Here is a 13,259-nt window from a genome sequence, read left to right on the forward strand (position 1 = left end):
AGTTAGGGTCTTGACGCCAAAAGATGTATATTTAATTAAATTTAATTAAACGAAATTATTTAAACAAATAATGAGCGTCGAGGAACAATTGCATTTATAAAAATTTAATGCAAAAATATGCAGTCTTCAAAGTCTGATGAATTGCTCGCATTGTAGATTTATTAACGTGACTTCAGTATCGTCGTGGATTAAAATAATAAGAAGTAACTTAACAAAATATTAAGCAATATACAGGGTGTCCGACAGTCATCCAGACAGTCATCATTAGAAACAAGCTCTTACTTTTCAAAATGTACAGTGGTTAAAAAATAATTAGAAACACGATCTTTTTTTCAAAATGTATGTATGCATGACCTTAATATAAATAAAAAAAATATTAGAAATATTTTTGAACAGAGAAATTTGAAGAGCTCGATGTTTTATTAATGATCTCCTCTTTATTGAACCTCCTTTTTCTAAAATATAAGGGGTTGGTTTGTCCGAAATTGTTAAGGACTTAATTAGAACGTTTCTAATTATTTTGCCACCACTGTATGTATGTTCTTAATAAAACTTTTTCTGAGCTTTATACAATAGCTCAGAAAAAGTTTTTAATTCATTTAAATTAATTTTTTATTTGAATATTAGCTGTGTTTTATTTTCCTCGTGATCCAGATCAGATCATTGATTTATTTGCGAAACAATAACAAAACAAAATCCTGCTTTTGTTGTAAAGCTAATAAAAACAATGATCTTATCTGGATCACGAGGAAAATAAAACACAGCTATTATTTTTTTTAATTCACTCAGTTTGTTTTTTTTTTTTTAAATTACTTTCAGTAGTCTTTTTTATGATAAAAAAATATATTTTTACTTGCGATATAGGTACTATATTCAAGTTATGCATTCGTACAAAAAAAAAGTTGAGATAACATTTTTCCATGATATAACGACGACGGTAGAGAATGCGAAAAAAGTGGATCCCGGAAGTCCGTCTGTCTGTCAGTCTGTCAGTCTGTCAGTCTGTCAGTCTGTCAGTCTGTCAGTCTGTCAGTCTGTCAGTCTGTCAGTCTGTCAGTCTGTCAGTCTGTCAGTCTGTCAGTCTGTCAGTCTGTCAGTCTGTCAGTCTGTCAGTCTGTCAGTCTGTCAGTCTGTCAGTCTGTCAGTCTGTCAGTCTGTCAGTCTGTCAGTCTGTCAGTCTGTCAGTCTGTCAGTCTGTCAGTCTGTCAGTCTGTCAGTCTGTCAGTCTGTCAGTCTGTCAGTCTGTCAGTCTGTCAGTCTGTCAGTCTGTCAGTCTGTCAGTCTGTCAGTCTGTCAGTCTGTCAGTCTGTCAGTCTGTCTGTCTGTCTGTCTGTCTGTCTGTCTGTCTGTCTGTCAGTCTGTCAGTCTGTCAGTCTGTCAGTCTGTCAGTCTGTCAGTCTGTCAGTCTGTCAGTCTGTCAGTCTGTCAGTCTGTCAGTCTGTCAGTCTGTCAGTCTGTCAGTCTGTCAGTCTGTCAGTCTGTCAGTCTGTCAGTCTGTCAGTCTGTCAGTCTGTCAGTCTGTCAGTCTGTCAGTCTGTCAGTCTGTCAGTCTGTCAGTCTGTCAGTCTGTCAGTCTGTCAGTCTGTCAGTCTGTCAGTCTGTCAGTCTGTCAGTCTGTCAGTCTGTCAGTCTGTCAGTCTGTCAGTCTGTCAGTCTGTCAGTCTGTCAGTCTGTCAGTCTGTCAGTCTGTCAGTCTGTCAGTCTGTCAGTCTGTCAGTCTGTCAGTCTGTCAGTCTGTCAGTCTGTCAGTCTGTCAGTCTGTCAGTCTGTCAGTATGTCAGTCTGTCAGTCTGTCAGTCTGTCAGTCTGTATAAGGAGCTACAGCCTAAACGGATGGACCGATTGACTTCAAATTTGGTATGTAGCATTTTTTGGAGACTCTCCAGAGGGGTTTTTGGAATTATTTTTTTTGGACCAAAAATAACGGTACTTGTCATATACCGATTTTAGTAAAGTTGAAATTGCTCAAAAACGGCTCTAACGATTTTGTTTAAAAAATTCAAATGTAAGTTTTAAGACAAGGTCTATCTTATAATGAAAAATTTTTTTTTTTTGAAAATAATTATTACCAGTACCTGCCATAACCGTTCTTTTCAAATCCGATTATCTTCGAAACTGCTTAGTCGATTTCAACGAAACTTTTTGTGAAGAAGCATTTATATAAATTAAATATAAGCCAAAAACAAAATTACGAAAAAGATAATTTTTGTATTTTTAACAGTAAAAATTTTTTTTTGAAAAATCAAATTTTCGAAAACAGGACATTGAATTTTTTGAAATTTTGTGTGTAGATAATTGATTAGTTGATTAGTGATTTCTACAAAATGGCGTACCATTGTGTTTGATGCAAAATTGCGGAAAAACGGTTGTCCCCAAAAAAGTTTTGAGACAAACTAAAACTGTAATAAATTCTTGATTGGTTGTAACAAAAATCTTTCGAATCAGACGTAGTTTGGAAAAGATAAACCCATTTAAAGGAAAAGAGAGCAAAAATTATAAAAACCGTCATAACTAGAAAACGGAACGAAAACGAAAAAATTGCCTCTTAAGTTTTTACTTAAAATGACTTCAGGAATACATGGTGTTCATTTGGGGCGGTGACTGTGGGATACTCTATATATATGTTGAAAAATTCCCTCGACAGGTGACAAATACAAAATATGGGTCACTATGGTGTATGCGTAACATTTTTTTATATGGAATTAAACCGATGAATATATTTTTTTTTACAATTTTGTTGTCTGCTTTTTATTAAAATGAATAGACTCACAAAATTTTTGTTTAAGCAAATGATAAGCGTCGAAAACGATTGCATTATGAAAAAATGTACTGCAAAAAATTGGCAGTTTTTATGAAGTTGGGTGAAAAAATCGATTTTCATTTAAAATCCAAGCAAGTTACAATGGCATCAGACATCGTTTTGGCTAATTTTTAGGCCAACACACACCACACACTTAAATTGTATTTCAATATTTTCTATTTTCAAGCAGATAGCCCAATCAAAGCATTGTGAATCTTCATTTATCTTAACAAGATTAAGGTATAACCATCCCATATCTTGTTAAGATAAATGAAGATTCACAATGCTTTGATTGGGCTATCTGCTTGAAAATAGAAAATATCGAAATACAATTTAAGTGTGTGGTGTGTGTTGGCCTAAAAATCTCATATATTGGTATCCATCCCATATTTGATAATAATGTCAAAAGAAAGACTAAGTTAAGTTGAGCAAGTAAAGTTTTATATGGTTAGTGTCTACAAAATTAAAACAACACAATCAATTAAAAGTTTTGTTTTTCTTGTGAAATAACTATTATCCTTTTTCGGAAGAGAACGATTTATAAATTAAGCCTCTTCTAATACTCTCTTCCTGTAAATGAAACATTTAAAATCATCAGAGGGTAAGACGTCCATAGGTTTCATTTCTATTTAAAGAACGTGTTTGAACAAAAGTTTATGCCTAAGCGTCTTTTAGTAGGTATATAAACTTAAAAAGCAATATAGATACTTGTGTTTTCTCATGTCGGATGTGTTTACTCTCAGTAATAGATACTTCTTCGATAAGAAATATACAACCTTTGGTCCCTAAGTTTCTAAACGAATAGAGAGTATGAAGTAAAATGTTACGTTACCCATTCAATTTACCGTCTGCCACTATTTAAGGTTGAAACCGGAAAATAGGTACTACCTATTCTACCTCACTTTAACGGAGGAGGTATGGCCAGTTAAAGGGTTTATATTGTACTTTTTTTATTGGAATCGATTTAATTTCACCTGTGTCCTGTGGGTCTTTTACTTTAATTTCAAAGTCGTAAAAAATTGTCACCCATCGTGTTGGGAATTTTAGGATCCTGAGGCTGGGTTTCTGTTTGAAAGAGCGTAGGTTTTCCCTCAATGCCAATATAGAATGTATGTAGGAGGTGTGATGGCAAAAAGTAAAAGTAAATAGAAATGTTTGATTTTTTGTTGTTTTGTTTCTTAATGGTTGAAATGACCGCCTCGGGGCCTCTTTCAAAAATATTTGAGACGATAAAACTTCTATAAAAATCCATATGTTGTGCCTTTATTTTGTTCCATAACAAACAAAACAAAAAAATAATAGGAAATGCTTTGTTTGGATTTAGGTTAAAATCCGTAAAAATTTAACGCTTCCATTTGAGTAAAAACGTGTCACACAATTTAAAGTTTAAGTTTTTGAGCTTAATAAAGATAAACTTATATTGTGTAACCCTTTTTTTCTTCTCAAAAGTAAAATGAAATTTAATGTACTGAATGATACTTCAAATAATGTGAACGCTATGGAAATGGTTTTTGAAACAACAAATAATGCTGTTTTATTGAAGAAACAAGCAGTTATTTTCACAAAAGGGCTTTTTTTAAATCTTAATTTCAGATAGTGTCAATATTATTATATTAATTTAGTGAAACAATTTTCAGAAAAAATTTAGGATTATTTTGATTATGAAATACAAAAAGACAAAAAGTGTTTATGTGACAACAGTATCCTCGCGTCGTGGATTTTAATTTTTTTTATTTATATTTGTGTCAAGTGTCAAGGATTAAAAACCATAAGAAGTATATTTTGCAAAATATTACGCAATATATATCTTGAAAAACTTGCCTTAACAGATGACAAATCAAAAAAAAAAATTGCGGGTCACTATGGTGTATGCGTAACATATTTTATGTGGAATTAAACCATATAAATTTAAAATTTCTTCATAAGTTTTTTGTAAGTTTTTTCTAGAAAAGTATTTTGTGTAGACTTACAAAATTTATTTTGAAGATATGATTATATTAAAATTGAGTTAGAAATTCGAAATTCGGAGCAAATTGAAAGAAACAAAAAATAAATCGACGCGTGACCAGAATTCTCCTGGTTGAGTTTTCGGTTCTCGTTAAATTGCTGCTTTCTCTTTTGAAATTTAAAGACAGGTGCTAAATAATACTTCTTTGATCTTTCATTGATTGGGTTGAGTTATCCGTTATGGATTCTCTGTGGATATTTTCTTAGTAAGTCTATTGTGCGCATATAAATCCCGCACATCATTTAAATTTTCTAATATTGTCATGTCGTGTAAATGTCCACAAAAATGCATTTACGGGTGCGATAGCACTCGCGCTGATACACAATTTCGGGTTTTGACATTGACAGCACGTTAGCAGAGTGAATATAATGTTTTTGGTGATGTCAGAGAGTCAACGCGTTGACCTATTTCGATGACCGTGTAATCCAAGCTTTACTCTTTTTTTTCAAAGCTGCTCAAACTGAATGTCAACCACAACACTATTAACAATAATAATCCATATATTTTTGTGACTTATGATGTAATGTGCCTGATTCAGGTCAGTACACCAAATTATTTTCTTCAAAGAAACCAATCTATATTAAAAATTGTTTGCCCCAAGGCAATTCTTAATTGTAAACAAATACAACAAATAAATTGTCCTTCTGTATACGCGTCGTACTTATCTAGTTTAGAAATACAAAAACAAATAACAACCTTCTCATCATAAATATATGTTGCTCAGTTATGTCAGAAAAGTTTAATTAAGTTACATGATTGCGTATACAAATTTGTTAATAAAATTTAGGTTCATGTTAAAGAAAATTAAATTTAATTTTGTCTTGAAAAATCCTTTGTGGTTTAAATGAGTTTTGTTTACTTCGTTGGTTTTTGAAAGACATGGTTTTTCTTATTGATTATTTTACGACACGTGCCTTCCAACATACACAACCATTACAGTCACAAATAAAGCCAATTTTTGAGTAATGTTTGTACCTATTCGAATCATTGATGCATTCATTTTTGAAACCACTTTTTTTTTCGTGTCTACCAAATAAAATTTGTGAAATAAAACCACACTGCCCATAATTACATGAAATTGATAATGCACACAAATTTCGGTAGATTTTTCTGTACACAAATAACAAATATAATATTTTTAATTAATAAAATAATTACTTTCTCTTGTAGAAAGCAAACAAAAATACAAGTTGTATCAAGGAAACAAATTATTCTTCAAGCTATTCTTATAATAACACCATGTGCATTTGACTTTTCTCCTTTCTCCTAAATAATCCTTCCAATTTATTATTATCTCAGTCTTTATTTTAGCTTAGCATACATATACCATTTCCTTGCCACAGTATAGAGTTAGATGCTTTGACATTTTTCCTGATGGTAAATCACTCGGTGGAAGCTATCATTTCTTGTCCTTGGCGCATACTACTGATATACCTAATCCTTAGGGCATACATATACATAAAACTGCATATATATCCGCAAAAAGTCAATATATTTCATATCAACACCTTGGAAAGATATCTGAAATTCGGTCTCGTCCTTTTATCGAACCAAAACCAAAAAACCAAATTTTTACTATCCCTAAGCTTATCCTTTTCCTATGTCAGGACGACGAAAGAGCTTTCTCTCTCTCTACAAAAACATAGTTATACTTATAATTTATTCATTTCCTTTTCTGTCCACCATATTTTAGGGCTGCCTGAATGTCACACATATTATCTCTACCCCGTGTTTACACAACGAGTTCCAGTGCAAGGATCGTATTACTTGCTTGCATCGTAGCTGGGTATGTGACGGTGAACGAGACTGTCCAGATGGGGACGATGAAATTCAATCGAATTGCTCAAACGTCACATGTCGTGGGGACCAATTTCAGTGTGCAGATCGAAGCTGCATTCCCGGGCATTTGATGTGCAACGGTGAAGCAGACTGTCCGGATAAAAGTGACGAATTGAACTGTGGTAAGGGTGTATTAAATACAGAGACAAAATTGGTGAATTCTTTGGCTGTGCCATGGGCATTACGTTTGTTAAATTCAAAGTATCCTTTTAAAAATTTAATCTTTATTTTTGTTCATTCTTCTTTAAAGGCACCGGCAAACTTAATCAAACCGAATGCTCTAAAACAAGCCAGTTCGATTGTGGAGGCGGAATGTGTATTCCACTTTCACAAGTGTGTGACATGAGAAAGGATTGTCCCGATGGTGAGGACGAACCAGCAGGAAAGTGTGGCATCAACGAGTGCAGTACGGACAATGGCGGATGTGCACATAAATGTGTTGATACACCTGTTAGTCACAGATGCGAATGCCGTGAAGGGTAAATTGATTTATATTTTTATTTATGAACTAAATATATATTTAAAAAGAGGATTTAAATTGATTTTGACAATTTATATTGCTATATGTATGAGTTTTATGTAGTGTTGTAGTTTAAATCTAATAATTTATTATGGGACCATTCTTTTTTAACACTTTGGGACAATATTTTAAATTATTTATAGGTATATTCTACATCGGGACTATAAGGCAATATATATTACTCATAGAGATTATTGTGTTATTTATTAATAATTAACATTTATATGGTACCTAACGGAATAACAGTTTTCTGCAATATCTAAGGTTGTTAAATTAAATAAGTCTTTTCCAAGTTTATACTTTTACGAGTATATTAATCAATGAATTCATAGATTTTTCAAAATACAGGGTGTCCCAAAAGTAATGGATCAAACAAAATATGCTGATAGGCCATCTTTAGGGCTCTCAGAATTTGGTAACTTGTTCATCCCAAATCCTTACGGTTTTCGATTTAATGCAGTTTTTGTGAAATTTCGAAAAATCCCGACTTTGCAACAGTATTTTGCTTCCTCCGCTCATAATTGATTTTTGTTTTTTACAATTCTTTCACTAAAACATTGCCTAATAATAAGAAAAAATTAATTAATCAAAATATTTTTCATTTCATACGCCATTTTGCTGCAAATTAATTAACAGTTCCATGTTTTATAAAAACTCAATTTCTTTCTTTTATTTCAGAGCAACACCCTGAAAAATGTTTGTATGGTGTGGAACTGGTTTATTATTTTGAAAATTTGTCGTGTTTTTGCAGTTTTCAAAAATGTATAAATGTTTCCAAAGTTGAAGTTAGAACTGAAGATATTACAATTTAAAAGCAACAAAACAGGGCTTTTCAGAGAAAAATAACAAAGAAAAATAAACACGTTTTCTCGACTGTTGTTTGTTTATTCCTTTTTGAACAAAAGCCTCGATTTTTTTTTGTTATTTTGCTCTGAAAACGTCTGTTTTTTTGCATTCAAATTGTGATATCTTTCGTTCTAATTTCTTAAGAATTGTCCTAGCAATTTTTGATTTTTTTTTTAATTACAACTCCCATTAGAAAATGATGTAGTGGCAACAGATTACTACAATACTATATCCAAACTTGTCTGACGTCATGATTTTTTTTCAAATAATTTTTCCCATTGACTGAACTTTATCATGGTCTATTACGAAAGCCGTGTTTTTGTGGTAACTACCTACTTAGTTACGTTTTATACTGCAAACAACAACAAAGGATACAAAATTTATTATTGATAAATCCTCTTTTGTTGAAGGGTCAAAAATTTGCAAGTTAAGAATACTTAAAAATAATTTTTTATTGTTTATAGTGCAAAATTTTACTGAGGTGATATCTATAAGAATCCTCTAACCATTTGCTAGCTTCTTTAAGTTAATTAAAAAATATACTTTTCCCCAAAAAGTTACTTGAAAAAAAAAAATTTTAAATTTTAGTTTCTAAACACTATTCAAACTATAATAAAACAAGTGAACCTTGACACCGTAACCTTGAAATCCTCAAGCTATAGTATAACTTATCTTCATTAAAACTGTTCCAAAAACTACATTTTTGACAAAAGTCATAAGTTGACAATAATGTTTATTTTGAAACTTTACTTAATGTAAAGCAAAACTTTTTGCAATATACATTTACATACAACGATTTTTCATTATTTTTTTTTTCGAAACCCCTCTCCATTAATTTATACAGGTACAAACTAAAGGATGATAAATTGTGTGAGGACATTAATGAATGCGATAACCCAGGTGCATGTTCACACATCTGTATCAATGAGATTGGTGGTTTCAAATGTGAATGTGAACCAGGTTATATGAGAGACCCCAGAAACCACACCCGTTGTAAAGCAACCGAAGGACATGCGTCATTACTATTTGCAAGACGTCATGATATCCGAAAAATTGCTCTTGATCACATGGAAATGACATCTATTGTGAATGACACCAAATCGGCGACAGCATTGGACTTTGTCTTCCGCACCGGAATGATATTCTGGAGCGATGTAACCACTCAGAGGATATACAAGTAGGTGGCACACTCTCGTACCTATGGGATGAATTTACTCATCCTTAACTAATGGTAATTTGGGTATTGCAATGCAATTCTATCTCGGTTTGGTTTTATTGTAGGGCGCCAATCGATGAGGGTAATGACAAGACTGTGGTCCTCAATGATCATTCAGTAACAGCTGATGGCTTGGCCGTTGATTGGATTTATAATCATATATATTTTACTGACACATACAAGTGTACCATTGAGTTGACAAATTTCGATGGCAACATGGGTATGGTTCTTATTAAGGACCAACTCGAGATACCACGTGCCATTGCATTGGATCCAATTGATGGGTAAGAGAAGAGAGTTTATTTGTCATTTATCTGTTTTGTATGCATTTAAAAGCCGATTTTAATGAAGGATTTCACTCAATAACAAAAAAATAAAATGATTGTCATTTACTCGCAGATGGATGTATTGGACAGATTGGGGAAAGAATCCACGCATCGAACGTTCCGGCATGGATGGTTCTCATCGCAAAACTATTGTCAGTTACGATGTGAAGTGGCCAAATGGTCTCACACTGGATTTGGTACGAAAGAGGATCTACTGGGTGGATGCCAAGTTGAATGTTATTTCGTCAGCCAACTACGATGGAACACAACGCCGCCAGATTCTGTATTCAGCTGAGTATTTGAGACATCCATTTTCGATAACAACATTTGAAGACTGGGTTTACTGGACCGATTGGGATAAACAGACTGTTTTCAAAGCGAACAAATTCAATGGGCACGATGTGGAGGCGATTACCGCACTTCATATGGTAAGTTTACCAAGAGTGTGTATGCTTAAAATGTGAAAATTCTCTTGCAGCATTCAAAACTTTTTATGTACGAAAAAAAATTTAAAAAAAAAAAAAAATCCGATTAATTTCGAAATATATATTTTATTTTTATTTTTAATTTTCATTCTCACCATGCAGCTACAACACCCGATGACTGTTCATGTTTACCATCCTTACCGACAGCCTGACGGCATTAATCACTGTCAGTCGGTAAATGGGCATTGTTCGCATTTATGCCTACCAGCGCCACGGATAAATGATCGCAGTCCGCGCATATCCTGTGCCTGTCCGACGGGCCTTAAATTAATGGACGATAGACTGATGTGTGTCGAAGACCGTAAGTTCAACTTTTATTTGTATTTTTTTTTTCTGGTTTTTGGTCTTTGTTTTGTGTAAATATTTTTTTTTTTAATTCAATGCAAGCTTATTTTACAAAATAATAATTGTAAAATTAATCTGAGCAGAATATTATTTAAGCTTTTATACAATCAAACGCGTTGCTTTTGATTAAGTTTATTTAATTTGTGTTCAATTTAAAGTACAGTCAAATAAGAACTTTGCTGCGGAGAAAATCAATTGTAAACCTTCTACCTACTCATATTCAATATCATGCAATTTATTTTTAATTACTGACATAATTTTTTATTTGCTTAAGGCAACAAAAATAAATATACAGCCGCGTCCTACGCGAAACAAAAAGTTTAAAAGGTAAATGTCAATTTCACAGAACAAACACATTCGCTAATAAATTCTACATTGCATTTTTCATTCAACATATTTCCATTGAATATGCAATAGTTAGTGTTTAAAACTTTTTAAAACGGACTAATTAAGTAACAAAGTCGCAAATTCATGTTTCAAATTAAATAAACTTTTGTACAATCAGTTTGTACCGCTTTCGGTCATATTCACAACAACATTTGAATGTATGTTGTATGATAAAAAGTTGATTGAATAAAAATATATTGATAAATGGAAAAAAAATCTGTGAACAAAATTAGATGTTTTTGTATGGCCTTAAATTTTCGCTAGTTTCCAATGAGCTTAGTGAATTAGACAAAAAATTCAAAAATTGCCGTAACTACTCATCTAATATTGTCAAAAAAAAATTAAATTTAAGTTCATTGTCTTGTAAATAAAAAAGAAAAAATTGATTTTTTCCGTATGCAAATTCATAACTTGACATTAGTCAATCCCTTTTTTTATACTTTTTTTTTAATATTTGTTATTTTTTTGCATGTTTATATTTTTGTATGACGGATTGTTGATTTCTATGTTTGTGATATTTGAAACAAAAACAAAAAATAACTTGAAATTATCAAGTCAAAAACACAACAATACCACCAAAGAAGACTTCAACAACAAACCTACCTCATGTATCTACAAAACGCCCGCTGACGTTTAAAACAAATAATGGCACCTCGAATGAGAGTGAATCAGGCAGCAACGGTATGATTTTTATTTCTTCTCTTCTAAAAAAAAGAAATGCTGCTTTTGTAAATAACAGGAGGTGGTGGGTTAATATAAAAATTTATATTAACAGGTTATCATAACTCATTATAGATATTTTAGAAATACTGTGACTTCAATTTCATAATTTTTAATTACATTACTTTTTTTCGTATACAGTAGTCATTTGTTAAGTGAAACGAACTCATCCAAATTTGTCTGCAGTTAGAAATGTCTTTAACTATTTGCTAGAAAATTAAATTTTTTTAAAACAAGAGCTTTTTTGTAAATGTCGATTCGAAAACTACGTATTTGAATCGGCTTAGGTACTTGAATAAAAAGTGTTACAAATTTTTGAGTTCTTAGAAATAGTTTAAATCAAAAAAAAAATCAAGAAGGCGCCCCATTTCAAAAAAAAAAATTGTGCATGACTTTCGATTGCTTCAAAAAAAAAAATGATTTTTGAGTTTTTCTTTCTTTGGAGACTATACTCAATACGAAATTAAAACCTTTAAACGAAACGTTAATTCGTGGGACCTTCCATACAAAAGTAAAGTTTTTTGACTGGTTCTTATAAAACTAGAAAATTTTTTTTGATAATGGATCAAATGTTACAATCCTTTACTATTGGCGTTTATCGATTTATGTATTATGCACTGCTGATCAAAACATTTCGGTCTAACATATAATTACATTTTTCTTGGAATTCAGGAAGGCTCTAAGTTTATTTTTTCAGTAAATAGCAACATTTCGTTCAAAGGACGAAAAATACTACAACAGTGGAATACAATCCACGGCATCGGTTCAGAGGATCGGTGAACTATCTTTGTCGAGCTATAGGAAAAGTAATTTCGTCAAGCTCAGTGAGGAAAAGTCTCGTTAAAGCTGGACTTAGAGCACTCAAGTCGGTAATGAAGTCGGATCAATGTGTGATCAATGTCACAATTTCCGACGAATTGAAGTTCAAGATGCATGTAAGAAATGGGAGGACTTTTTCGCAAGAAGAACCATGGGAACGACTGAGCTCTAAATGCATTTTATCCTCCCAGTAACTGAACGTGTGATGGTGTGCGGATGCTTCTCTGGAGATGTAAAAAGTAGAATGATCTTTCTAGAATTAAAAGTCACTGCAAAAATTTGCATACGAGTCTTATCGAAACTCTTACAAAACTTATCGTGATTTGAAATTTCCAACAAATTACGACGATGAAGATTACGACAAAGGAATAGAAAGGAAAGAAATTCTATGGCAGGGAAATTTTATTGAAAGTAGTCCCAGGCCGATGCAATACGTACTAATAAACTTTAGACTTTATAGACAGACTTTATAAAAATCCAAAAACTCAATTTTAGTTGCTTAAGAAAGTACTATGTGAGGCACTGAGATATTATTGTTTAATAAGAGTTTTTTTTTCTGCTTTTATTTTCAACAGTAATATTTCAAAAAACGGATTCCAATTGAATATTTCTGGCTTTGCATTGAAAACTTCAAAAAACTTCAATTCCGCTAAGAGTATTATGAAATAGAATAGTTTTTTTGAATCCATTCATCCGATAAAATGAAATATCCAACACGTTTCTTTAAAAAATCTATAAGAAAACTAATAAATGTCTTAATAACAAAAATGGAAAAGATTTTATAAAAAGAATTAACCACGACAAATTGAATCGAAATGGAATTTGAGAGAAAAATCGAAATAATAATCGAAGATGTTAGCACATTAAATTCTCCTAACTTTCAATTTATTTTTTTTTCTCAAACAAGCTCTACGTGCTCCTTCGTCTATATTATTTTTTGTTCATCTT

General features: G+C 32.2%; 1 protein-coding gene across 8 annotated transcripts in view; it reads left to right on the plus strand.

The window, feature by feature from the left end:
• Positions 1–13,259, plus strand: part of LOC129915339 (very low-density lipoprotein receptor-like) — a 174,366-nt gene that overhangs the window by 133,224 nt on the left and 27,883 nt on the right. For 6 of the 8 annotated variants that reach the window (XM_055994827.1, XM_055994833.1, XM_055994826.1 and 3 more), the window contains 7 exons: positions 6,502–6,769; positions 6,898–7,126; positions 8,858–9,190; positions 9,295–9,513; positions 9,629–9,983; positions 10,143–10,341; positions 11,328–11,453. In XM_055994827.1, the coding sequence (XP_055850802.1) occupies positions 6,502–6,769; positions 6,898–7,126; positions 8,858–9,190; positions 9,295–9,513; positions 9,629–9,983; positions 10,143–10,341; positions 11,328–11,453 (1,729 nt within the window). The remainder of the gene's footprint in view (positions 1–6,501; positions 6,770–6,897; positions 7,127–8,857; positions 9,191–9,294; positions 9,514–9,628; positions 9,984–10,142; positions 10,342–11,327; positions 11,454–13,259) is intronic. The other 2 variants (XM_055994830.1, XM_055994834.1) reach the window with 1 other exon arrangement.

Source organism: Episyrphus balteatus, chromosome 3 (assembly GCF_945859705.1).
Source record: "Episyrphus balteatus chromosome 3, idEpiBalt1.1, whole genome shotgun sequence".
In the NCBI taxonomy this organism is placed as follows: Eukaryota; Metazoa; Arthropoda; class Insecta; order Diptera; family Syrphidae; genus Episyrphus; species Episyrphus balteatus.